This window comes from Aspergillus uvarum, assembly GCF_003184745.1.
Source record: "Aspergillus uvarum CBS 121591 unplaced genomic scaffold BO82scaffold_7, whole genome shotgun sequence".
NCBI lineage: Eukaryota > Fungi > Ascomycota > Eurotiomycetes > Eurotiales > Aspergillaceae > Aspergillus > Aspergillus uvarum.
Window position 1 is genome coordinate 59,958 of NW_020291304.1, and position 23,476 is coordinate 83,433.

A 23,476-nucleotide genomic window follows, 5' to 3' on the forward strand; every position below is an offset into this window, starting at 1 on the left:
GGGGCTAGCACTGCCGTCGTTCCGACGAGCTGACGCACATTGAGAGCCTTCCGCTTTCTTGAGGCCTACAGCACATATAGTCCTTTGATTAGCTTACAAGCCTTCTGCAATGCTTTAGTTCCCATCAAAAGTGGGGGTCATATGGGGCGTTCTGCACGCACGTCGAGCTCTCTGATTCAGCCGGTTTTGCAACCTCCTGCGCAATTTGAGGTCTGCGATACCCGACCAATCCTCCTCTGGCCACTCTTGGATTCGTGCGGTGATTTTTTGTATGCGAATTCGTTTGTTGGCTGACGCGGTCCCAGAGAGGTCATTCTCTCGCGGGACACGCAGCTCATCGGTATTATCCAGGTGGGACATCCTACTACCAGTGGAGATTGCAGATTGTCGTTCCGGGATCCGGGTGTATATGCAGTCGGATGACAAGGAACACTCTAAATATGCTGTTGATGGGGCAGAACAGGAGGGAGAAAGCATATGGAAGTGGGTGCGGAACATGGATCACGGTGGTGCAAGCGCAGAGCTTAAGGGTTTACAATAGTCTTCGCCTGCGATCCCATTCCATGTGAAGTGGGGCCTTACCATTCCTGAATAGTCTTAATGCGATCCACTCTGTCATACACCTGCAGGAACTCTAACCACTTCTGGCGATAGTCCCAGGCTTCTTAGCAGTGACCATGTTATCGAAAGTTCGGGGGCGAGGACTAGTTTGAACCTCTCAGCCTTGTCCTTGGCTGGGTTGCAGACCGGTAACCGCCTATCTGCCATGGTTCGTATAGGAGCACCACCGGATATAACGGGCGTATCGGTTGTTCGTAGATGTTGTTTGCAAAGATGAATCTGTGGTACTTACTGTACCGTGGACTTCAGAAAGCTTATACCGGAAGTGGTTAGTCAGTACGGCTAAAGCTCGGCTAAAGCTTGGCTAGGTAAGGCCGGCCCGGCGAGCTTCAGGGTTCCAAATTTAATCTAGTTCAGCGTGTGGTCGAGAGAGGCGGGAATGGGATAACATACGGAATCTGAAGAATGCTCTTCAAGTGCTATACATTTACCTAGCAAGAAAGAATATATCCTTGGTATAAAATTTCCGAAAGCCGCTACCGTCAGCCTGTTTATTTTGTGATTATAATGAAAGCCCCCTCTCTTAACCAGTGACCCAACCGCACTCTCTGGAGCAGCCAAGTTTAAATATACCTAGTTTATACTCAGCCTACGTCACACGAATTAGTAAACCGTAGTATATCCTGTCAGCCAATCATGCCCACTGGGTAGGTAGTATGACGATCACCTTGCATCTGCTATAACCTGGTGTGACAGAAAATAATGCTTTCTGCCTAAATTATTCGCCAGGATTGCAAACAAGCACAATATGAGTGGCAGGGCTGAAGCTTGAGTACCATTAGCAAGTCACGCCAAGCAGATCTAGCTAGACGATAAGATTACCCTGAGCATGCATTGGGCATACTCCCGCGTATGTGGCTGATCTTGTTTTCTCTGGTCTATATCGGAGACCCGCAACTAAATGAGGAAACTGCCGACTCGCTGAACGGCTATCCCGGATACGATGACATAGGATTGATTACACAACGAGGAGTGATCGCTCAGATGTCGCCAGGCAGATATAAATTTCAAACCATGCACAGCTGAGGAGGCACTGGTAACATACTTTCTGCTTCCATCCATATTCTGTTTCATTCTGGACAAGATAACTCAGTCACGATACCATTGTAACAGAACCAAGCACAATGGCACCTCAAATTTGGTTGATTACTGGAGCGTCATCTGGCTTTGGAGTGCTCCTCGCTGAAGCCGCGCTGAAAGCTGGTCATCGAGTTATTGCCACGGCCCGCAACCCGACCAAGGCTGCCAAGGATTATCCCCAGATTGCATCCTTGGGTGGCACATGGCTCCCCTTGGACGTCACTAGCAAGCAGACGACTTCGCAAGTGGCACAAGCGATCGAAGACCATGGCGGCAGAATTGACGTGGTGATCAACAATGCTGGGTACGGTCTCGTGGGTAGCATCGAGGATATCAGGTACGAGGGCACAAGCCGCAAGTCGGAGGCATATTCCTGGGGCTAAAACATTGCAGCGAAGATGAACTCGACGTGCAGTTCCAGACGAATGTGTACGGCGTGGTCAGGGTTATTAAAGCTGTGCTTCCCCTCATGCGGGCGCAGCGCCAGGGCACCATCGTCAACATCAGTAGCATTGCGGGTTTCGCCGCCGGGCCATCTTCTGCGGCGTATGCCATGACCAAGTTTGCCGTTGAAGGTGCGTGAGTGACCGGCTCGGTCATATGCGAGCGCCCTATCTTTGACTGTCACAGTCTGTGATGTTCCTGCTAACCACCGTCCAAAATTAGCCCTGTCCGAAGCGCTCTCTGCGGAGCTCGACCCATTCAACATCCGCCTCCTCCTCGTGGAGCCCGGGGCCTTCCGGACCAACTTCATCGGATCGCACAGGACTCCCGCTGCTGGGCTAAATGAGGGCTACAAGGACACGCCTCTGGCAGCTGCGATGAGCAAATGGGAGACCTTTGCGGGCAAGCAGAGCGGAGATCCATCCAAGGCGGTGCAGCGGATTCTTGATGTGATTCAACTACAGGGCCAGGGGCAGGGCAAGGAACACCTCCTCCGCCTACCGCTGGGGACTGATTGTTTCCCGCGCATGGTGGAAAAGCTGGAGACTGTGAAGCAAAACCTGGATGAGATGAAGGAAATTGCTTTGAGTACGGATGTGGATCAAGAATGAAGAGATGAAATTATTCTATGATTGGGTGCGAAGCGTGCACGGGGTAAGATGCAGTTTCCCTTGTCGAAGTGGAAGACACCCTGGCTCTAGTGTTCTGAGTGGGTTTCCAACTCCGGGAGAAAAGATGACATTGTTTCCAAGGATGCCCAGATGCACACAGGGTGCTAAGATTTGAGCTCCCACGAGCTCCAAGGTGCAGGTCTTTACCGTACGCGCCCGACACCGTTTGGAAGTGCTACGCCGAACCTATTCATGCTACCTGAACCAACAGGCGCAAGATTGTGTGATCTGGCTGTTGTCATGTCTACCTATGATTTCCAATTTAATCTCTATTATCCTATAGCAATCCCAGGCTCTTCTACGCAGAGCCGTCAAGTATATCTGTCCCTAAGTTAGTTCCATTGGCCGTCAATACTGCCATGAAGTTGAGGTCCTGCGATAAGACGACATTCTGCGATACCTGCTGTTTCTATCGGATAGAGAGATATTTGCCCATAACTCATAAGAAAGAACGTTCTTAGGGATGCTCCGTGCTTCTGTCTGTAGACAGGCCCATCCTGGGACTTTTGCTGACGACTGTGTTTGGAGATCGGGATCCGGAGGAACGAACGGATCTCGGGCGGAGAGGCGAGGCGGACCGGCCCTTGCGTGCTCGCCAGTTTGCGGTAGATTTCGGCGAGGTGTCGGATCAATTGGAAGAACCCGGAGGCATCACAAACGATGTGGTGCAGCCGGATCCCAAGCGCGACGCCGCCGCAAGCAAACCGCGTACGCTGGACGGCGAAGATGGGATCGCGGCAGACGCCCTCGAGGGTGGGATCGAAGGGGGGGCGTCAGAGCATTACCACAATCCGGTAAGCTGGGCATCAGAATCCGGCGAGCACCCTGACCCGAGGTGGCGAGATCCTCGAGTTGCAGGGCACAATCCGCCACAAACAGCTTTGGCTCCAGTGCCGAGACGAGATATGCCGGCTGCTCTGCTGTCGGGGTGGAAGTGCAGACGACCGGTCAGGTGCGGAAAGAGCTTGCTCGAGCTTGAAGATTGGAAGCAACTCGAGTGGAGACGACGGCAAAGCCGAATGCGCGTGTGGATTCTCGTAGATGAATACGACTGCAATGGGAACCGAAGGGAAGACAAGGTGGTTCATGGGACCTAACGGCCAGTTTGACTCGAGGCTGGCCGCTGACGTGGAATCTGCGCAGTGGAGAGGCAGTCGTTCAATGATCTGAACATCGTTGCGGCGATGATCCTCGGCCATCCCTGTAGATTATGCTAGAAGCAAAAACCAGTGGAAAATTGAGAGACTTTAGCGTCCGGTTGGGGACGAAAGGGTTGATGCGGGAGGTGAGAGTTTGGGAGAAAAAAGCAGACTTACTCGTGCTCTTCGATCAGAATATGTACTTACTGGACTAATTACCTGCAGGTAAGTACCTCCGACGGTAGTACTTTATATAGGTGAATTGCAGGTGCCCACACCAGTGACATTACCCAAGCCTCGGACGTACCTATTTTGGAGTAGGGCTAGCCTTGGACGAAGAAAAGGATTCTATTGGTTGTGCTCGGCATCAAGACAGATCTTCTCGAAAATGACCCCGAAAGTGCTCATGTAAGACTCTGACAACTCTAGAAGCTTGGATATGAATCAAACTGACATAAATGAACCCCAGCACCGGCGTGACAGGCTTTGTAGGGGGCGACTCATTAGACAGCATCTCCACGCTCATCCCGACTGGGAGGTGAGCTGTCTGGTGCGGTCGCAGGAAAAAGGCGCCCTAGTCCAGCAAGCCTACCCGCAGGTGCGGCTAGTCCATGGCACGACCGACGACGTGGACCTGCTCGAGGAGGAAGCCTCTGCCGCGGACATCGTCTTTCACTCGGCCGGAAGCGATGAGCATGTTCCGCCGCGTCGACAAGGTGTCTGTTTCCTCACCCCACGAGAGACCGAACGCATCACGCCAGGATTCCACCATTGGCTTCGTGTGACTAAGATATCTTGGGGGTTGAGAACCGACGGCAATGCAGCACACAGACCCCAGGGCCTCTGTATGTTTGGAGGAGAGATCGGGGCTAGCATCGGTGCATTATTGGTGCGATGGATGGTGTTCAACCCTTGCATTGTCGGTTACGAGAAAGTTATCACCCTATGTCTCGGTCAGAGACTACACAGCAGCCCTCCGTCCGTTGACATTCACTCACCATTTAATTTTCGATGAGTTTTATGATCGGAGCACATTCCGCGTCCCTCGGAAATCTACTTGCCTCAGCTGCAGTTGAGGTGGATAAAGCTTGTGCCTGTTTCCTTGTTGTTGAGGGAACCATAGGTGCGGGCATCAGCGCTTTCAACCGCCTCTGCAGAGAACGATAAGCTATCACAAGGGGGGCTACCACAAGGGGGAATTCGTGCTCATGGTACCCAACGGTCGTGGGTTGACTCTGGTCCAGCGCCAGGGCCTGCGGAACACACACAGAATTGCGCCTCAGGCAATGTATACAACAGCCAGGCTTGTCGGACTGGAAGACACACCGAACCTTTAGCTTCCTGCCTGGTTGCTTGCATGAGCTGTGATTCATGGGCAATAGGCGGTACATACTGACAGGCCATGCAGCTGCGGGTACCCCTCCTCATGCGCGTTCTGATAGCGCGAGACCCTTAGCGAGGATAATCCTCTGATGTGGGGGACATGATTACCGGCAGGGTCCGACCCCAGGATTCGGTGGTTATGGGGTGATCAGATATTGATGTGACGAGGTAAAATTTCGGGAGCTTTTTTTTTTTTCCCCAATGCCGGTGCTTTTGGCATCCGCTGACGTCATTTCATTGGTAACCCTAAATCAGGTAAACAACACTCACTACACTTGTGTACAGTAGTTGCTTTAGCAAGATGAGTACGACCCTTTGCTTTGTCGTTTGGGGTTGATCATATTACCAAAACAAGTCAGAGTGGATCATAAAGTTGTAATAATGCCACTGCTATGGTTTTTTTTCTCCTAATGCCCGGAACAGGGTGTTTGTTGGAAGTGAGCATTGATTGGACTAAACCATACCAAATTATTATCTATGACACAGTATTCACAACAATCTCAAAGAGACGTCTCATAAGCGGGCGGGGCACTCCGCTCCCACTCCTCAAACTCCGACAGGGTCACCTCGTACCCGAGATGCCGCTTCAACAGCTCATGCGTCACATACCGCTCCGGGGTGTTACCCTGCGCGTCAACGAACGCGACATGTGGATTGACCTCGCTGATCCGCTGGAGCTCGTTGGCATGGCGATGGTGGTGCGGACACCCGTCGGCCCCGATCAGGAAGATCGTCACGTGGACCCACGACAGGCTGAGCAGCTCCAGCTCGAACTCATCCATGTCCGTCGCCTCGCCGTCGAGCAGGAGCAGGAGCCGGAGGATCGGCATCTGGGGCCCCGCTTGCCATCCGTATACCTCGTGGTAGGTTGCAAAGGCTGCATGTCGTTGGAAATGGAGGTCCTTGACCTGCTGCCAGCCCGCCATGACGCGCGTACCGCCCCCCACGGTGATCTGGCTCCACACGGAGGCGAAGTTCCGGTGGTTGATGTAGCCCATGGAGGCAGCTTTGTTGGCGAAGGTCACCAGCTGGTAGCCCTCGCGGTTCTGGTCATGGGTGGCGAGCGTGTCCGTGAAGCGGCGGATGACTGCTTTGGCGACATCTGGGTGGAGAGCGGATCAGGATTGAGGAAAAGCTTTATTTCTTTACATGGACTAGAGTCCTGAAAGGGAGGGGGGGTCTTGTACCTTTATTTTTGGGTTGCATTGTTCGCTCATAGCGGGCGACCATATATTGCTCATAGGATGGTCGCACGGGGTCAAAGTCCATCGACCCCGACACGTCCAGAAGGATCATTGTATTGTCCGTGGGCAACTCAGGCGCATCTACCGCCCGCAACGGAGATGGCATCACCTGTCGCGAGTAGCCCACGGCTGAGGTATTTTGCGTCTGACAGATATCGTCTAGCGCCTCGTAAACGGGCGGCAGGTCTACAGCAGTTGTCATGCGCGTTCGCGCCATCTCGAGCGCAGAGATCACGTCCGGTTTGAGCCACTGTCTCGATTCAGTGCCGTTGGTGGACTCGAATCGATGATTCAAGACCCAGTATAACCGCTCCTCGGCCGTATTCTCGTACCCGCGCCAGGTGGGCGTTATCCCACGCCATCCCTCGGCCGCCTCGATCCGGAATTTGAGCGGGTTGGAGTTCTGCTTTGCCCACGCGACCGGGATCGGCTCGAAGTAGCCGGCGCGCAGGAGGTGGAGGTACTGCATAGGGCGATGCACACGGAGGCTCACAATGTGCTGCGTCAACCCTAGACGGTCCTGGTATTCGGTGACGATGCGGCGGAATTCGGGGTCGGGCCACCGCCCCGCCTCTTCCACCAGGATTGCGTCGCGCAGCTCGCGATAGTCTGCTTTCCGCTTCGCTTGCCTGGCAGCTTCGCGCTCTTCAGACGACCGGAGGGACAATGACCTGCGCATCTGGGTCAAGATAGACGGCTTGAGCGAGTCGGATCGATTGTGCGCCGTGTCCGAGCCTTCGCCGTCGTTAGCGGCCACCGGCTCCTCCTCCACCTCCCAGATATTTGCTGTCGGCTCGTATTGATTCGCAATTCGCTGCGCAGTAGCATTGAGGCTTGAATTCAAACGAATGGTTTCGACCAGCCATCGGGCGTGGTATCGGGCTTCCGGCTTCTGGCGTATGCGACCTACGGGACCATACGGAGTGATGATTCTGGCGTAAGGGTTGTTGTTCCATATCTGTTGGGAGTAGTAGCAGTCGTGATAGTATTTCTCGCCTTTCCCCTCTGGTATGTCAGTCACCTGGCCGTCTTGACAATGGCACCACATAGTAAAAACAAAGATTGCGGTGGGGTGGATCCTCACCGGGATACATCACGGCTTCGGACCACATTTTCAGCACTGCCACGCGGTTCTGCTTGCGGATCTTGTACTGGTGGACGTCGCAGGGGCAGGTCAGCATGTGCTTTGCCTCATGCTCCGGCTCAATCTCTTCGTTGAAGATCTGATGGTCCCACTGAATTTGTTGTAATCGGCTTTGCATCTCTTGCTATGGATACAGAGAGACTTCTGAGTTAGGTGAGAACAATAAAAAAGGGGGCCGGGAACGAGGCTCTGCACACCTCATCGCGCGCGCGGAGCTTCGCCGCCTCAATAACCGAATTGGTATGCGTGGTTCTAGATTCGTTGCCTCCCATCGCGACGGCCGCTTGATAGGAAGGCAGAGGATCAGCATGATCGGGCTGGGTATTTTGATCCTGGCTCACGGAATTCGAAGTGTCGCCCGGTGCGGCACCGTTGGCGTGTGTGAGAGAACCATCGTAGAAGTGGGTGATGGCTTCTTCGAGGGTGGTCGCTCCCTATGATAGATAAATAAGCTGAAACAAACAAGACAAGTGATCGAGGAAGGAAAAAGCTTGCCTGTAAGTACAACAAAGCTTGTCCCTCGTTGGCATGTGGCACGATCGTGAGGAACTTGGCGATATCTTCCTGCGTGGGAACCATCGTGGGCAAACGACAGGCGACAACTTGTTAAGGTCGGCGAAAGTGGAGTAAGCCGGCCACCCATCATTTTAAACCCTCCCCTTATCAATGATCACAAGGGATGCTAGTGCGATGGAGGTCCTTCCGACTATTGAAAAGCTTAGCTTGAACATTGTGGCTTAGGCCGTTAATATGTAGAGTGGGGCACGCGCATCCCACTAGCCGGTGGCAGTGCCAGTCATCAGTCTCACGTGATGAGTTACTAGTCACTGTGTAGTGTGTACCTAGTAATTATGTACAGTACTAACCAAACTAATTCAGTCACTCGATATCTGCTTGCAACAGTATGGACAAGTAATTTGAGACATGGATTTCGTGACACTTGCGAGAGAGGTGGTATGCTGTGTGTATTCTGCTACGTGAGACTATCTGCGGAAATTAGGCGGTGAGCGGCAGCTTGGTTGAGGCCTCAGGACCGCCGTCAGGATTGAATGATTGGCTTGATAAGAGTTCTTTCAGCCACCAAGAAAATTGCGATAATCAGGGCAGAGCCACCGATCGGTTTACCATCATTACGGTTTTCAAAGGTTCAGGTTCCTTATGAACCATGCTCCACTCGTCGGTTCTTCGGGAAAGACTTAGCCTGGCCCGCGGCCAGGTAGGGCTTCGGTACCGAGGTAGTCTTTGATACAGAATCACAGCTCATTGGCATCATTTGTTGCTTGTCATGCGGTTGATAAGGTCTGCATCATCTTGCTTTCTAGTGTACTTAAACGGATTTCACAGAACTTCCCTTCCTCCCACTAAATGCCTATTAATTAATCTCTCAAAAAATATCACCCGACTTGTCACAAGCTGATCGGGACCAGTTCGCTAACGATACAGCAAAAGATGTGCTAAATAGTGTTGATTGTAATCAATGCTCACCGACAAAGGTACCGTACCTCTGACATTGCAAAGACGACCGCGCATCACTGGCTTACGCAACGAATTAGAATCCGAGGTTTAGGGCCGTCCGATACTGAAGCAGGCAATAGCACGTATTTTCTCCAGCTCATGGCACCAGTCTATCAATGCGGAAGCAGAAGTTGTCATCACCTCTGGTGCTAGCGAGGGTAAGTGCTTGATGGTACTTATGTCGACCGAGAGACACTGACGTTTTATGTCAGGCTTTCTCTGCGCATTCATGGCGTTCTTCAAGCCCGGCGATGAGTTGATTGTCTTTGAGCCGTTTTTCGATCAGTATGCCAATTCTACTGAAGCATTATCTGATGATGAGTGATTTACCAAAGGCACAGGTTTATCAGCGGGATCGAGCTTGCTGGCGGTGTGGTTCGGCATGTGCCGCTCAATCCTCCACAGCACGAGACGAACAAACGAATGGTCCAACGAACTGGACAGATGACCTTGATACACTCAGGAGCGTTATCAATCATCGCACAAGAATGATGGTAGGCACACCTCCTTGCCCAAGTCAAAGATCGGGTACTTGGTAGGACCGCCGTCATTGATCAATGCAGTGGCCGCCATCCACACCAAGATTTGTTACAGCACCGCGTCCCCGCTGCAGAAAGCCGACGCCGTCGCCTACATCCAGGCCGAGGAGACGGGGTTCTGGGAGGAGAGTCGTAAGCAGATGCAGCGGAAGATCCGGCGCTTCTGCGAGGTTTGGGATGAGCTGGGAATACCGGTACACCTCCACCATTCAGTTCTCTACGAGTGATCCTTCCTTTAGAAGCATACGCTGATCACTGTGGTGGGTAGTATACGCGGCCCGAAGGCGGATACTGCGTCCTGGCGGATTTGTCGTCGGTGCGGATTCCGGAGACTTAACCCCTTCCCGCCGTGAATTGCCACTCGTCGGCGCGACTTTCACCTGTAGGGGTTTTCGATGCAGGAGTTTGGGGTTGCCTCTATCCCGTCGTCGGTGTTTTATAGTGAGAAGAATGCGCATCTTGGGGGAAATTACCTCCGGTTCGCGGTTTTTAAGGAGGATTCGCTGCTTGATTTGGCGAAGGAACGGCTGCGTGGCCTGAAGAGATATATCTATGTGAGCGGGAAGTCTTGTTAATCGTTATTTCTGCTGTTTGTTTTGCGAAAGGGATCCTTGTCTAAAATAAATGAATAAGTGATGAAAAGGGGTATAAGACCAAAGAGAGAGAGGAATACACAGAGAAATGGATGTCCTTTTAATCAGGTAATGAAAGCGTGGCTGAGAGGGCTGAGGAGAAATGCTTTATGTATATTATTTGAGTTGACGGAAAGTGTAGGGCTGATCTTTATGTGCATGAATCTAATGCAAAGAGATGGCGGTGAAGAGATAACAGCAAAATCAATCTGCCACGCCTTCCAGACCTCGGAAGCGCAAGGCGGTCAAACACGTTCGACGCATCTTGTGAATGAAGTTCACCTGGCCATTCTTTCATCATCGTTCTCATGACCTCATAATCATGATGATTAGTTTCTATAGAGATGCAAAGTCAATCGAGCTTATCTATTCTCTCTGCTAGGTCATTCCTAGGAGAGGCTGATGAGCCCAGCCTTGTGGTCGCCACGATCGCACCATCCGCAGCGCCACCAGAGCAACGACCTGGCACGGGAACACCTAATCGGGATACAGAAATGCCAGATGCCTCACAGGAACAGCCCAATGCTTCGAGTCCGATCAAAACTCGACTGCGCTCAGCGAAGCGCGTAGGTCGACCTCGCATCGAGACCGGCGACCCGGCAACCCTCTCGGAAGACCGGCGCACCCAGGTTCGGCGCGCCCAGAAGACATACCGCCTCAAAAAGGAGGCGGTCTTTCGGCAAACTCTCGCTCGCGTATCGGACTTGGAGGAAAAGCTTCGCACGCTATCAGATCAGGTTGCTAGTACTTGCGAGGCTGCTACTGAGGCGCGTCTGCAGCTGTCTCATCCGGATATCTATGCCCGCCTAACGCAAATTCGTGGGGTCTTGACCGAGCAAGATGTCTCTCCCGGTTTAGCCTGCCAGACTGATCCCACTCTCGTTGGGGCCACGCCAGAATCTGATGTTTCTTCCGCCGCGCCATGCCAGATGCTGGGCTACAATTTTGACCAAAGCGAACGTAGCCGGGAGATTCAGCAGGTGCCACCAGACCCTCCGTGGAGACGGCAGCATTCATTACCCCGACCCATTTCGATCAGAGGCCACACCTACTCGTTTCAGGAAGGGCGCTTCGCCCGTCGACTGCAGCGATACTGCCTCGAGCACGCCTTCAATTTGTTCATCGATCCCCGATCGAATCCCCAACACGTGTATCGCGTGTTCCGTCTCGTGCCTTGCATACAGGACAAAGCGAAGATGCAACCGCGATTTGAGCAATTGCTACGAGGGGGAGCCGACTCCCCACTCGAGGTTCCCGCTCTTCCATTCTATGGTGTTGGTGGAGCAGGTACGCATTACCCCGACAAGGATGAATTAGGCACCCCGATACATCCGAAAAATATGAGGATGCCTCGTCGAGTGCTTGGGATTCTACCAAGTAGCGGATCTGGGGATGAGTCGACACCAGTGGGCCATCGCGCTCGATTACTTGAGATCTATGGGCTCGGGGGCCAGTGGTTCGATAGTCGGGACGTGGAAGGGTATCTTAAGCAGCATGGGGTGGATCTGCAGCGGTCGAGCTTGTTTCCCACAGTTCGAATCGCGAAGGAATCTTCGAGACGGATGCGCTCCGATTATGGGTCTTATGCTTTAGACGTAGAGAAATTTCTCTGGAGTAAGTGGTTTCCGGAGTTGTGGTTGACTTAGCTAATGTGGATAGGGCTTGCTCATGGATTCGTCATCCTCGGGCGCGCTCCCGGATTCAGAATGGTCGATGTCAACGCTGCTTTTCATGCGTCTTTACGACGTTTGGGCACTGCAGTTGCTTAAAACTTGGGAGGGGTTGATCATTTACCGAGGACTTCGGTCATTAATTTCAAGGTATAGGGAAAGTGGCATAAAATTGCGTGAATATGGGGAAGAGTGATCTGTGTCGTTTTGGAACGAGCATCTTCAGCAATTCGAAATCCGAATAGAATGAAAGGTCAGCCACTGTACACAATCTGCTATAACCAGTAGAACACCTAAAAAATCGCCAAGCATAAGCACTTTCCCGGCAGTCATCAGGGTCCTGCACCACGCGTGATTATAATATCACCCAGCGCATCACATGTCACTACGGTGCCCTCAACAGTCATTTAAGAACGATACTCCTACTCTGTGACCAAATGAAGACTATCACCAAAACAACGCATCATGGCAACCCTGCAAGATCAAATCGCGGTGAAACCGCTCGGCCCCGACCGATTCATCTCGCTCCTCTCGCCCACGCGCATGGGCGACCTCGCCGACTGGGTCTACGGCGGTAACCTCCTCGCCATCGCCATCAGCGCAGCCTACGCCACTACCAACCCCGGTCACCACCTCTATTCACTGACCGGACACTTCGTCCGGCCCGCGAGCCCCTCCCTCAAGCTCATCTGCCAAGTCGAACGCATCCGCGATACGCGGATCTTCCAAACCCGACATCTCCGCGTATTCCAGGAAGGCCCCACCGGCGACCAGCTATGCCTCCTCGCGACCGCCGACTATCACATCGACGAGACGCAGGAAATGGTGAATTATTCTGCTCGTCAGCACTGTGCACCCGTCGCCACTGCAGCAGCTGCCACATCCAAGATCCAAGAGTCGGGGCTATATAAATACATTAACCGGTTCATGGAGGTGGAAACCCTTCCGGCTAATGACCGGAAGGCTCAAGGAGATATCACTGGTATTATTTCGGCTGAACGCTTCCGCCTGCAGACCCCGCTGGGGAGCGAATCCGCTCAGCTCGCCGCGCTGGCGTTCTATATGGACCGAGGCCTCGCGTACATCCCCGCCAACCATGCGGGCCGGAGTCTGCTGGATGCGAGTGCCTGCGCGACGTTGGAATTTGCGTTGCGAGTGATGACACATCGGGTGGATGTAGGGAAGTGGCTGGTTAGTGAGCAGCAGACGTGTGCGGCAGGGGGTGCGCGGGCGGTTAGCGAGGGAAGGGTCTTTGATGATGGGGGCAGACTGGTTGCTGTGATGACGCAGACTACGATTTTGAGGCCAAAATCGGGCGAGAGGGCGAAAGTTTGATTGCAATCGCATGTGTAAGTGGATGAAGAGTATGATTACCGGTGCTGTAATCTGTGCAGAGTGTACAGTGGGATTCTGTATTTTTATATATAGGAACAATCTACTGCTTTGTTTGAATAGGATTAATATGATATCAAAAAATACATTTAAGGGGGGGAGGCATTGTACTTTGCAAGCCGGGCTAGAATCACTATTACAAAGCAAGTTGCGATATATGAGGTCTCGGGATAATGTGAGAGTTTAATATTCCATACTAGGAGGGATCTGTAGGGGGTGGGTGGGCTGTGGAGTAGAGATGGTTCTGATCTTCTGTTTTTGAGCGAATCGGTATGGTGTCACAGAGACGAGATCATAAAGATTGGGAAGTATACACGCAGGTCAAATGGAGGATCATCCCGACTTCTTAGTCGCTTTCACATCATGCTAAATTTCGTGATTGGTGGTGACGTGGTTGATTAGATTATCCGCTGAGGAGCCTCGGCATATAAAAAATGTGGGAGTTGCGAAAACTCACGGAGTATTGATATTAGGTCACCGATCATTGTTGCCTTAACATATGTGAGATCCAAACCAACATCACTCAACCTGATTTATAGTTGCATGTTTGAGCATACCAATGCACGCACAAAGCATGATAACACAAACATAGGCGCATCCGAGGTCAGGCATGATTATATTATCAACAATATCATCGCTGTGGACATGCGAGTGGCGCGTCGAATATAAGGAACAACAAAACCAATAAGATACAGTACCTCACAGTTGTTTCGAGACTTTCAATACATGTCCCCGGAGCCTTCTTCACCGCACTCCTTAGCAGACAGAACCCGCATCTCAAGATGCCCAACCTAAACTTACCCTCCTCTTCCTCCCAGCTGCGCTCCTTACGTATCATATTATTCTCTCTGTGGCTCACGACAACCATACACTACGCCCACAATTACCTCCGTGCGGAAGACTACCCGCCAGTCCCCGGGATCTACACCTCAGCGCGGGCATATCGCATCGGCATCACTATCTCTTATCCTTTCCATACGCTCTGTGGAATCCGTGGCTACTATCTATTGAAGTCTGGAGATCTACAGACGTCGCCTATTTACCTCGCCAGTTATGCGTCGCTTGGGATCCGGACACCGGCTCATTTCTTCGGGGGCGTGCCCCAGATCCCATGGTTCTGGTTCCTTACCATTTTCACCGACTTCTTTGCTGGGCTGGCGCTGGCGGTTTTCTGTTACAGAGCATATGTATCGACAAACAGGTTCTAATTAGAGGTGATGTGAATGGGCTTGGCTTGTTTTTATGTATGGATGGCCAAGTGCTTTGTCTGTTAACTGGTCAAGAAGCTAAGCCGTAAAGTCCGGACTCTTGACAAAGCTATTCTATGCATCAATTTAATGTGTTTGGATGGAGGAAATTCGGCTCAGTTCAGCTCAGCAAGCTTGTAGAACCTCAGCCATTGCTCTTTCTACCTGGAGGCTTGTTTTCGATGCAGTTTAATAGTCGTTAGCAGTCGAATGGTGCTCAGAGGGTATCAAAATTGTGTCCCTAAAGTGGATCCCCGGCCCATAGAAATCGTGCTTTCTTTAGTGGTATGATTGGCCACTTTATCAGCCAGCCTCGGCAGTTGGACCCGCAACCTCGGGCCGGGATTCCAAAAATAAGGTTATAGCACCTCCCAACTATAGTACAAATACAATCGTAGACCCCCGCTACGTTGCGTTGTACAAAATCCTTCCATGGCCGGGCCGTCACCACCATAATGTCCCCACCGTCCTCATCATCTCCCACCTCCGCTCAAGCGCGCACTCTCGCTGAGCACATATCCGTGAAACAGATCGGTTCCAATGTCTTCCAATCGCGCTACAATCCCGAGAAGATGGGCAACGCCGCCAATATCGCCTACGGCGGGTGCGCCCTGGGCGTCGCCGTCAGCGCAGCATGCCAGACCGTCTCATCCCAGTATCTCCTCTACTCGGTAACAGGGCACTTTCTAGCCCCAGTGTCAACCGAGCAAAAGCTTACCTGCTCCGTCCGACAACTCCGAGACACCCGAACCTTTGCCACGCGACAGGTAGAAATCACGCAGGAGCAGACCGACCAGACCACCAGACTGTGCATGATCATTCTAGCAGACTTCCAGAAAGCGGGCGAGCGAGCCATGCTCAGCTACTCCGCCCCGCCGGACCGAACATACTCGCCCCCAGAGGCCTGTCGTACCCCGCAGGAGATCGGCACCGACATGGTCAGGCGCGGGGTCCTCACCGAGGAGGCCTTCTCGCAGTACACCACGCTCTTCAGCCTCATCGCCCGCTTCTTCGAGACACGACCAACGCCGGAAGGCGTGTCGGGGCAGAACTTCAACGGGATGGCCAAGGCCCACCCCACCGGTCAGGACGCTTTGGACCTTACGGCCCGGACCTCGGCCGACTGGTTCCGCGTCCGCGATCCGATGCACCACCGCTCGGCGGAGTACGCCGGTCTGGCGTTTGTGCTGGATGCGTTTTTGAGTTTTCTTCCGCTGGCGCATAGTGGGATGTTTCTGGACGATGCGGGCGCCTGTGCATCGTTGGACTTCTCGATGCGCGTGTTCTCGGCGGATTGGAGTCTGGAGAAGTGGCATCTGCGCGAGCTGAAGACGGTCGCTGGCGCAGATGGGCGGACGTATACGGAGGCGAGAATGTGGGATCGGAGTGGGCGGTTGGTGGCGAATATGACGCAGCAGTGTATTCTGAGACCGAAGAGGGGGCCCAAGTCGGTACTTTAGGGGTGGGTGGATTTTCGTTGCCGGTGGCATAGCATGATAGGTAGTAATGGAAAGGCGGACGGCTGGATGAGCATGGAAGATAGAGGTATTGGGTATTGTATCGGTGAGCTGCAGATGCAGGGCATGGACATATAACGAAGTCATACATCATGATTTTTATGCCGCCTGTTGGCGTCTTAACATGGTCAGGCTGCACGCATGGATTAGAGCTTCGATGCGAATTCAACTTTTCCACAAGTGGCATCAGAGCCCCCAACCCCGTCATCCCGTCACGCAGCTGGTTGAGCTCCGTCAAAATGCGCGTGAGTCTCCCTAGGTGTCGCATTGTCTTTCCCGCAAAGATGAGTCGCTGCCGCAGTGGCAATTGCATGCTGCCCTCCGTTCCCCATAACTGTGGTGTTCAACCCCACAACATGCGTGACGCTGTTATGCTTCCCCGCCATCATCACGTTGGACACATTCTCCGAATAGAACGACTGGAAGGACACTTCGTAAGGCTCTCTGTCGTGCTCGCACAATGCCAGTACTAGAGACGGAAGTCATCTTAGCATCCCGAGACAGAAAGTGCCGTCATTCTTAACGGGAAGCCGTTTGTGCTTGCTGATATCCATTGCCGTAAGGATGTAATCGCCTCTGTAACGCCGGAACCCCCCCTGCGCCCCTACATGGGCGATCCATTTGAGCCAGAGGTTGCCGTACTCGACCAGATTTGTTGAGCGGAAGTCTCAATTTCGTTTGGCGGGCCCTCACCATCGCCGATTACAATATCAACCCTGCCGAGTAGCCTCACTTCGACTTCCCGAATCCATACACGAGATTTCCAGCATCAATATAGCCAGCGTAATCTGTCCCTGTAGTAAGTACCTTCAATCGAGCTTCCATTTGGTCATCGTCTCTATATAGATCAATCATCTCCTATGCCACAATGTCCGACACCATACAATCTTCGCAGAACAACCTCAATTGAAACCTCCCGCCTTGGCATGCGAGAATGGACAAGTCGCCACAGCCCTCGCCTTGATCTCCTCAATATCAGACTTCATCTCCTCCGCGCCTCGTTCCTTCTGCGGATAGGGTCCGATAGTCATCAGATCGTATCCCTGAGGATGGTAGCGGTCTCCCCGCGAACCTGGCACCTTCCCTCCGAGTATCCGAACAAGAAACGCACCTGGTCCCCAGGTCGACCAGAGAGTTGGTTCCATATACCACGGCTGTAGGGTCTGTCTGTCGAAGTGGTACCGATTCGTCTTCGGGTCGGCTGTTTCATGCACAGGTTTGACAGCGGAGAATCGCGGGAGGGAGACGTATCGCAGGAACGCTTTGCGTGTTTTGCGGATGCAGGCCAGTACAAACAGGAGAATGGGGCCGGGCTTCTCGAGGCTGAAGGATGTCAGCATTAGCATTTCTTGGACAAAGAGCTGACTAGAAAAGATGCACCGAGCCGGTCATAATCACCCGCAAGATTATCCATAAATGCTTCCGCCGCTCGATCGGAGGCTGAACCACTCACCAAAGACTCGTCCGCATGACCTCATCCAGGTCCGCAGCCAATATCTTCCGCACTGTCATCGTGACAAAGCTAGGGAGCCCGGCCATCGCCGCATCGACATACACCCGGACGTATTGATCGTTCGTCGCGACGGGCCGGGCCACTTCTTCTTCGTAGCGGATCGTCCAGTCGCGTAGCTCCATGGCAAAATGCAGCCCATCGCGCCAGCCTTCATGTGAAGATGCAAGAGGCGCAAAGGGGATTCCCATATCCTCGCCGAGGTTCTTGTGGAAGACGCCCAGGGCACATTTCTCGACGTCCGCCAGCTTGCGCCATTCGTCTCGGTCGATCACGTTGAGGATCTCCGCGAGTCCGTCACCGAGGGTATGCAGGAGGTCTGGGTCCGTGATCTTGTTGGCCTTGCGATAGCGGGCGTGTCTGGAGATATGAGGTGTCAGTGAACGGAATCTGATCGGAGAAAAGGGCATGGGAGCTGAGTCCATACAGATAGTTCATTCTAGCGACCGCAGTGCTATAGCGATCCGAGTTGCGAGGCTGCGACTGGGCTTCCCGGAGGAGGATCTCCGTGTCCACGGCGCGTTTGCCCGAATTGCGCTTGTTGTTTTGGCCTGTCACTGCGAAGAGCTTGGACATTGTTGGGATGCCGCCCGCCTGCAAAGGTTGAAGGCTTGGATGTTAGTCGCAGGTCGACATTACTCGCGGCGATGGCTTGCTGGGCAGATGGGGGTGCTGGGTTACTGGGAACAAGGGCTGTCGTACCTTGAGCAGGGCGATCTTGCGCGCCTTGTTGAAAGCGTATGGGAATTCGAGCTCCTGCAGCTGACTGATAATTGCATGCGCCTCTTCGCTTGTCATACTGGACAGTTTCCTCCGGCCATCGACAAAAAGGGCGTCGATAGCTTTCACGCGCCGGTATCGCAACAGTCGAACCACCGCAATATAGCCGGTTACGCTGAGGATAATGGCCCAGGGATGGTGGGCCCATAGGTTTTGGAAGAAGTTCAGCGCTTGCGACATTTCGATTCTCACACTGCGACTGCAAGAACTATGCAACAGTCTCAGGTTTCAGTTTCAAACCAATCGAAACAAAGCTCTCACGGTCGCTTCGTAGTTAGAGCGCCTTTCATGTGGGCAAAAACCTTGAGGATAGTATTACTATACAGATTTTGTTCTCGGGTGGCAGGTACTTATAGCTAACAATTAAGTCTTCCATTCATGGCAAAAATTGGCACCTGGCTTGTTCAATATCCTTACCAGAGGGGCACACTACTCAACAAATGAAAATGTTCAAAGTTGAAAAACGGTTGGGTTCGAAGTGTTGAGGCATGATTGCTGTGATATTGTAATCCGATCTCCAGACCCACAAAGTTAGCCGAGGTAGCTTATCCGAACCACATTCACCGGTCAGAGCAGAAGCAAAATGAAAAGACGAGACTAAAACTCAACAACAATTTCGGATCAATGGAAGAATGGAGACTTTGGGAACATATTAGGGGCATGACACGATTGGGTGCTTTGCACCAAATTCGTATTACCACACAACCTTTTCATCGGATTCGAGCAACGCATTCCCAATACTTTGTTGGAATATGGAGTCAACAATGATGCCACATGCTTTCCGGCAAACGCTGATAATAAACAAAATCGACACGAGTTACCGAAGTTCACTAAGCTGTGATGTCGATAAGGCTGTCCCTCGAATTGGGCTTGGTAGGTAAGATAGTCTTTAGAGTGATGAACTACAAGTCTTATGGTTGAAAGATGGATATCCTGTAAAGCTGACAGACTCGAAGAAACAGCTACAGCAGTGGAGTCATCTCATTGCCTCTCACTCATTGAGCGACAGATCAAAAACAATCTTGCCCCTCGCATGCCCCTCATCCAGCCTCTTGAACGCCTCCTGATACTGCTCCAACGGCCAAACACTGTCCACCATCCCGCGACACTTTCCAAGCTCCACGAGCTTCGTGATCTCCTCAAGATGTCTCCTCACCGGCTCCATAACGAAAAACACGCTCTGCACCCCTGATACTTCCCAACCTTCAGGCTTGACCTGCTCCGGCGGCTGAAAGATACTCAGCACGACCCCTCCCTCCTTGACCGTCCACCACGCATCTGCCAACGACTGCCGCCCGATGCAATCGACCACCACATCCACTTTCCGCCCGGGCTGCTCCTCCGCCCACGCCCGCAGGCTCACCTGCCGATAATCCAACACCTCCGCGGCGCCAAACGAGCGCACCAGCTCCGCATTCGCCGCACCACACGTCCCCACCACCTCCGCCCCCAGCAGCGTCGCCAGCTGCGTGACCCAGATCCCCACCCCGCCCGACGCAGCCGTCACCAGCACCCGCTTCCCCTTCCACGCTTGCTCCGCAGCAGCAAGATCCACCTCCCCAGCGCCGGCAACCCCCGCATGGATGAACAAAATCTGCCACGCCGTCTCCGCCGACACGGGAATCGCCGCGGCCGCCACAGCGCTCAGGCCCTTGGGCACGCGCGCCATCTCGCCGGTGACGCAGATGGTGAAATCACGGGCATTTCCCGGGCGCAGGTAGTTGGTTCGCGCGTAGATCTCCTCGCCCGGCTGGAAGGGCGAGTCCTTGGGTCCGGCCACGACGGTCCCGGCGACGTCCGGGCAGGGGATTAGTTCCCGGGGATTGGGCGGGGGGAAGTTCTTGGGCCAGAGGAGCTCTCCGGCGCATGGTGCGCAGGCTTTGACTTGGATGAGGTGCTCGCCCTTGGAAGGGTCGATGGTCGGGAGGGGGGCGGTGGCTAGGGTTAGGGTTTTGGCGTTTGCGTCGGGCTGGACAATCGTCCGCATCGTGGTTGGGGTGGACATTTTAATGGTAGATAAGTGGCTCAAAACTGCAGGAGATATGTCCCAGGAGGGTCTGTATGGTCGATGATAGTGTTATTCTCTTAGAGGACAGTTTGGATGAGTGTGGAGAGCAGGTAGCTTTATAGCATCGTCGTACCACTGCATAGTTGCCTATGTCTCATGTCTTGGCAACGATGGAACGGTTCGCCGGCTTCCCGAATAGCCTATCCGTCTGACAGCCATGACGCCTTCTAACGCCTGCGCTCGTAATGGGGTCGCAAATCATAGGCACGGAATCTTTTGAGAGGCACAGAGCTTCTCGTGTCAGATATGTGAGCAGATTGGGGCGAAAGACTAATTGTGCAGCACAAAGAATGGAAAGGAGCCACGGACGGTCGGCTCCACAGTACATGTCAAGGTATGGGTAATACGAGAGTGAGCATGCAAGCGGGGTGTATGGTTCCGTTTTAGAACTCTGAATACGTCACTAGTTGGACCCCGGCTTGACTTCTGACTGGACCGTAAACTCTCCTTACAGCCCATTTGCCTCTAGCTATATTCCAGTTAGGCTCATCGATAGGAGCTTTCCGAGCTGCACTTCCCGCGAATCCAAGTTTGCGCGCAAGCTCCTTATTCTGTTGCTCGTCGTCGGCATGCTCACGCTCCAACCAGTATGCGATAGAACGTCATGAAATATGATCTAAGCAAGCGATCCCGATTTTTCACATACGGCATACATAAGTTTTGTTCTTTGTATCTCTGTCAAGGTGTATGAGGATGTATACCTTACTTCTGTCTTACAAGTTAGGCTACTACTATACGTTGAGGACAAGGCTAAGATCTGACACGCGAAGTGCCTGGAGTCAGGCAACATTGTAATTCAGATCGATGGAAACCAGAGAACGAAGAAACGAAAGAAAAGAAGGTGAGACCCGGCTGAGAGTTGCTACCACTCAGCCTGCGGCTACAGAGGTAGACAGGAGATGGTAAAATGTTCTTTGGCGAAAGAAAGAATCATAACCGCTACAAAAACTTCCAAAGGACTCATTAAACACAATGTAGGTTTATCAAGTCAGACAAAGGCTGCGAGACAATACACAAAAGGCGTAACTATTGTTTACTTTAGGCGGCTTTGCTGACAACAAGACCTAGGGCAATAGAAGCCGCGATAAAGTACTTGCCAACACAAGGTTCACAAGTTGCAACAAGACGGAAATGTATCCAAGTCTGAAGTACTAAGCTGATAATGAATGAGCTTGGATCCTGAATCAAGCAAGATTGACGAAGGAAGAAGGGCTAATCAGGTGAGGAAGCACACGAGATCTTGTACATAAATGGAATAAGATTACCGCATACATGAGCACGCGAACACTACCACTTGTTGTTCTGCCACATCCTTGACATCTTACAGCGCTTCAGTGAGATCGCGCGCGATAGGTTTGTAATCCGTCAAAACTCTTGGCTTTTCACCATGTCTCACTCCGACGATTCTGACTCTGAAAGCGAATGGTAGGACTGCTGCTTAGTGATTGAAGGGGATACCGAGCTACCAGGATGGGACGAACTACCAGAATGGCTGCAGGTAAACCCGCGACGTCAAATCTCCGCAGGAACGAAACCCAAATCTGAGGATTTAGAAATCGTTCCGCCCCCGGAGGAGAATTTCCAGCAACAGCGCCTGACAGCGCCAAACTAGAGCGGAGGATATCTTTCCTTCTCCACCGGGCTGGAATCCGCTGTGTGCTCGGCGGGGAGACGGCGATGAGTATCGTCGGTGTGCCGATCGCGGCGCATCATTCCGCCTGGGCCATCCCACAAGCCGACCTTGCCAGGGCTGCAAAGGTGCTTCGTGAGGCCGACTTCCCCTAGTGTCCGGCGGATAGACAACAAGAAGAAGAGAGGAGGGAATGCACCGTGCTGGAAGTGCCGAGAGCGCCGAAGGAGGATAAGCTCCTCCTCAGCGAATACCTCTCACCGGCGTATCAATATCAAGGACCATCTCTACCCCGACATCGGGCGGATCCCAACCAAAGCCGCGGGGTCCTTTCGTACCCGAAGGAACTGCTCATTGCCGACCACTACATGGATCCCCCTGCCGGGCCCGCTTCTTACCATCACGATCCGGGGACGTTGGTATGTCGAAGAGGGGCGACGTGATAGGAACCGAGACGCCAAGATGTACGTGACCACGGACGACTCCGACCTCCCCGAAATGATGCTCGGCAGCTTGAAATATCGGGGTCGACAGTCACCTAACCAATACCCCGTCTACATGCTTGCACCTCACCACCAAGTTGAAAACCTAGCACGGGTGGTTATCTGCGATCGGTTCTCCGTAGTACACGATTGGTGGCTTCAGCAGCTCCTCCTGTACCTGAGTCTTCTAACTATAACCTGTGAAGATGACGAGGAGGAAGAGGAGAAAGTAGGCTTGGGGGCTCGTCCGCGTTTGTCTCAAATTGAGTCGACCCCGATCCGAAACTGGCTGGAGCAGATAGCGTCGGAGGACGATTTGTATAACGAGTATGACGAAAAAGGCAGTTGGAATATGATTGGTTTTAGGTGGGTCTGTCTGGCGATCGAAGGCAAAACCGAGTACCTCATGCGCTTGGCAGAAGAGGATATGTCTGATTTGTCCGATAGTGACATTTGCGATAGTGACATTGGCGATAGTGACACTTGTGATAGTGACATCCCTGGTAGTTATTGTTACTGAGGATATTTGAAGTCGTGCTTCGTCGTAGCAGGCAAAGAACAATAAAGGCAGTAAATTAAATTGAAAATATTGTGTCTATACAAGTTGCCCCAGTAAAGAATTTCATACTCTAGCGAGTGAATGTGTACGTCATCCGAAGGGTGATCGGCTATGTTTTGGCACTTAATAGACCTCTTTCCGGCACCACTGTTTGCATTGACGTGTGCGTTGGGCGAAGAGCAAACGCGCCCCCAGAATACAAAGCATCA

At 52.7% G+C, this 23,476-nt stretch overlaps 11 protein-coding genes across 11 annotated transcripts; 7 read left to right on the forward strand and 4 right to left on the reverse strand.

Annotated features, from left to right (window-relative positions):
• Positions 1-1,684: 1,684 nt before the first annotated feature.
• Positions 1,685-2,756, forward strand: BO82DRAFT_423923 (putative short chain oxidoreductase/dehydrogenase; the record flags this gene model as incomplete). The annotated part of the gene is made up of 3 exons (XM_025640272.1): positions 1,685-2,038; positions 2,095-2,276; positions 2,368-2,756. Exons 1-3 carry the CDS (start codon positions 1,746-1,748, stop codon positions 2,754-2,756), a joined length of 864 nt encoding a protein of 287 aa, XP_025495425.1. The 5' UTR covers positions 1,685-1,745.
• Positions 2,757-4,343: 1,587 nt separating this feature from the next.
• BO82DRAFT_398660 (uncharacterized protein) lies at positions 4,344-5,428 on the forward strand (the record flags this gene model as incomplete). Its single annotated transcript, XM_025639042.1, has 4 exons — positions 4,344-4,363; positions 4,425-4,443; positions 4,518-4,800; positions 5,364-5,428. 4 exons carry the CDS (start codon positions 4,344-4,346, stop codon positions 5,426-5,428), a joined length of 387 nt encoding a protein of 128 aa, XP_025495426.1.
• Positions 5,429-5,768: 340 nt separating this feature from the next.
• BO82DRAFT_351104 (VWA domain-containing protein) lies at positions 5,769-8,336 on the reverse strand. Its single transcript, XM_025634329.1, has 3 exons — positions 7,667-8,336; positions 6,526-7,578; positions 5,769-6,440 (listed from the first exon to the last, which is right to left on the reverse strand). Exons 1-3 carry the CDS (start codon positions 7,842-7,844, stop codon positions 5,839-5,841), a joined length of 1,833 nt encoding a protein of 610 aa, XP_025495427.1. The 5' UTR covers positions 7,845-8,336; the 3' UTR covers positions 5,769-5,838.
• BO82DRAFT_181848 (uncharacterized protein) lies at positions 7,847-8,449 on the reverse strand. The gene has a single exon (XM_025630435.1). The coding sequence runs from the start codon at positions 8,370-8,372 to the stop codon at positions 8,064-8,066; it is 309 nt and encodes a 102-aa protein (XP_025495428.1). The 5' UTR covers positions 8,373-8,449; the 3' UTR covers positions 7,847-8,063.
• A 1,699-nt stretch (positions 8,450-10,148) lies between these two features.
• Positions 10,149-10,477, forward strand: BO82DRAFT_351106 (uncharacterized protein). Its single transcript, XM_025634330.1, has one exon. It carries the CDS (start codon positions 10,176-10,178, stop codon positions 10,353-10,355), a length of 180 nt encoding a protein of 59 aa, XP_025495429.1. The 5' UTR covers positions 10,149-10,175; the 3' UTR covers positions 10,356-10,477.
• A 429-nt stretch (positions 10,478-10,906) lies between these two features.
• BO82DRAFT_371671 (uncharacterized protein) lies at positions 10,907-13,417 on the forward strand (the record flags this gene model as incomplete). The annotated part of the gene is made up of 3 exons (XM_025637281.1): positions 10,907-12,026; positions 12,072-12,147; positions 12,526-13,417. The coding sequence occupies 3 exons, from the start codon at positions 10,907-10,909 to the stop codon at positions 13,415-13,417; spliced, it is 2,088 nt and encodes a 695-aa protein (XP_025495430.1).
• Positions 13,418-14,256: 839 nt separating this feature from the next.
• BO82DRAFT_398665 (uncharacterized protein) lies at positions 14,257-14,682 on the forward strand (the record flags this gene model as incomplete). Its single annotated transcript, XM_025639043.1, has 1 exon — positions 14,257-14,682. The coding sequence occupies one exon, from the start codon at positions 14,257-14,259 to the stop codon at positions 14,680-14,682; it is 426 nt and encodes a 141-aa protein (XP_025495431.1).
• A 494-nt stretch (positions 14,683-15,176) lies between these two features.
• On the forward strand, positions 15,177-16,373 carry BO82DRAFT_389398 (thioesterase family protein; the record flags this gene model as incomplete). The annotated part of the gene is made up of 1 exon (XM_025638449.1): positions 15,177-16,373. The coding sequence occupies one exon, from the start codon at positions 15,177-15,179 to the stop codon at positions 16,179-16,181; it is 1,005 nt and encodes a 334-aa protein (XP_025495432.1). The 3' UTR covers positions 16,182-16,373.
• Positions 16,374-17,140: 767 nt separating this feature from the next.
• On the reverse strand, positions 17,141-18,708 carry BO82DRAFT_371673 (uncharacterized protein; the record flags this gene model as incomplete). The annotated part of the gene is made up of 4 exons (XM_025637282.1): positions 17,141-17,561; positions 17,692-18,108; positions 18,176-18,342; positions 18,451-18,708. 4 exons carry the CDS (start codon positions 18,706-18,708, stop codon positions 17,141-17,143), a joined length of 1,263 nt encoding a protein of 420 aa, XP_025495433.1.
• Positions 18,709-19,475: 767 nt separating this feature from the next.
• On the reverse strand, positions 19,476-20,588 carry BO82DRAFT_327647 (NADP-dependent oxidoreductase). The gene has a single exon (XM_025632976.1). The coding sequence runs from the start codon at positions 20,531-20,533 to the stop codon at positions 19,520-19,522; it is 1,014 nt and encodes a 337-aa protein (XP_025495434.1). The 5' UTR covers positions 20,534-20,588; the 3' UTR covers positions 19,476-19,519.
• A 2,100-nt stretch (positions 20,589-22,688) lies between these two features.
• On the forward strand, positions 22,689-23,228 carry BO82DRAFT_398669 (uncharacterized protein; the record flags this gene model as incomplete). The annotated part of the gene is made up of 1 exon (XM_025639044.1): positions 22,689-23,228. The coding sequence occupies one exon, from the start codon at positions 22,689-22,691 to the stop codon at positions 23,226-23,228; it is 540 nt and encodes a 179-aa protein (XP_025495435.1).
• Between the last annotated feature and the right edge of the window lie 248 nt (positions 23,229-23,476).

Coding starts and splice junctions, on each gene's coding strand:
- BO82DRAFT_351104 (XM_025634329.1), bottom strand. CDS start 7,844: ATGCAAAGCCGATTACAACAAATTCAGTGGGACCATCAGATCTTCAAC. Junction 7,579..7,666: donor CGAAGCCGTGATGTATCCCG/GTGAGGATCCAC, acceptor CAGAGGGGAAAG/GCGAGAAATACTATCACGAC. Junction 6,441..6,525: donor AATGCAACCCAAAAATAAAG/GTACAAGACCCC, acceptor CTCTCCACCCAG/ATGTCGCCAAAGCAGTCATC.
- BO82DRAFT_181848 (XM_025630435.1), bottom strand. CDS start 8,372: ATGATGGGTGGCCGGCTTACTCCACTTTCGCCGACCTTAACAAGTTGT.
- BO82DRAFT_351106 (XM_025634330.1), top strand. CDS start 10,176: ATGCAGGAGTTTGGGGTTGCCTCTATCCCGTCGTCGGTGTTTTATAGT.
- BO82DRAFT_327647 (XM_025632976.1), bottom strand. CDS start 20,533: ATGTCCACCCCAACCACGATGCGGACGATTGTCCAGCCCGACGCAAAC.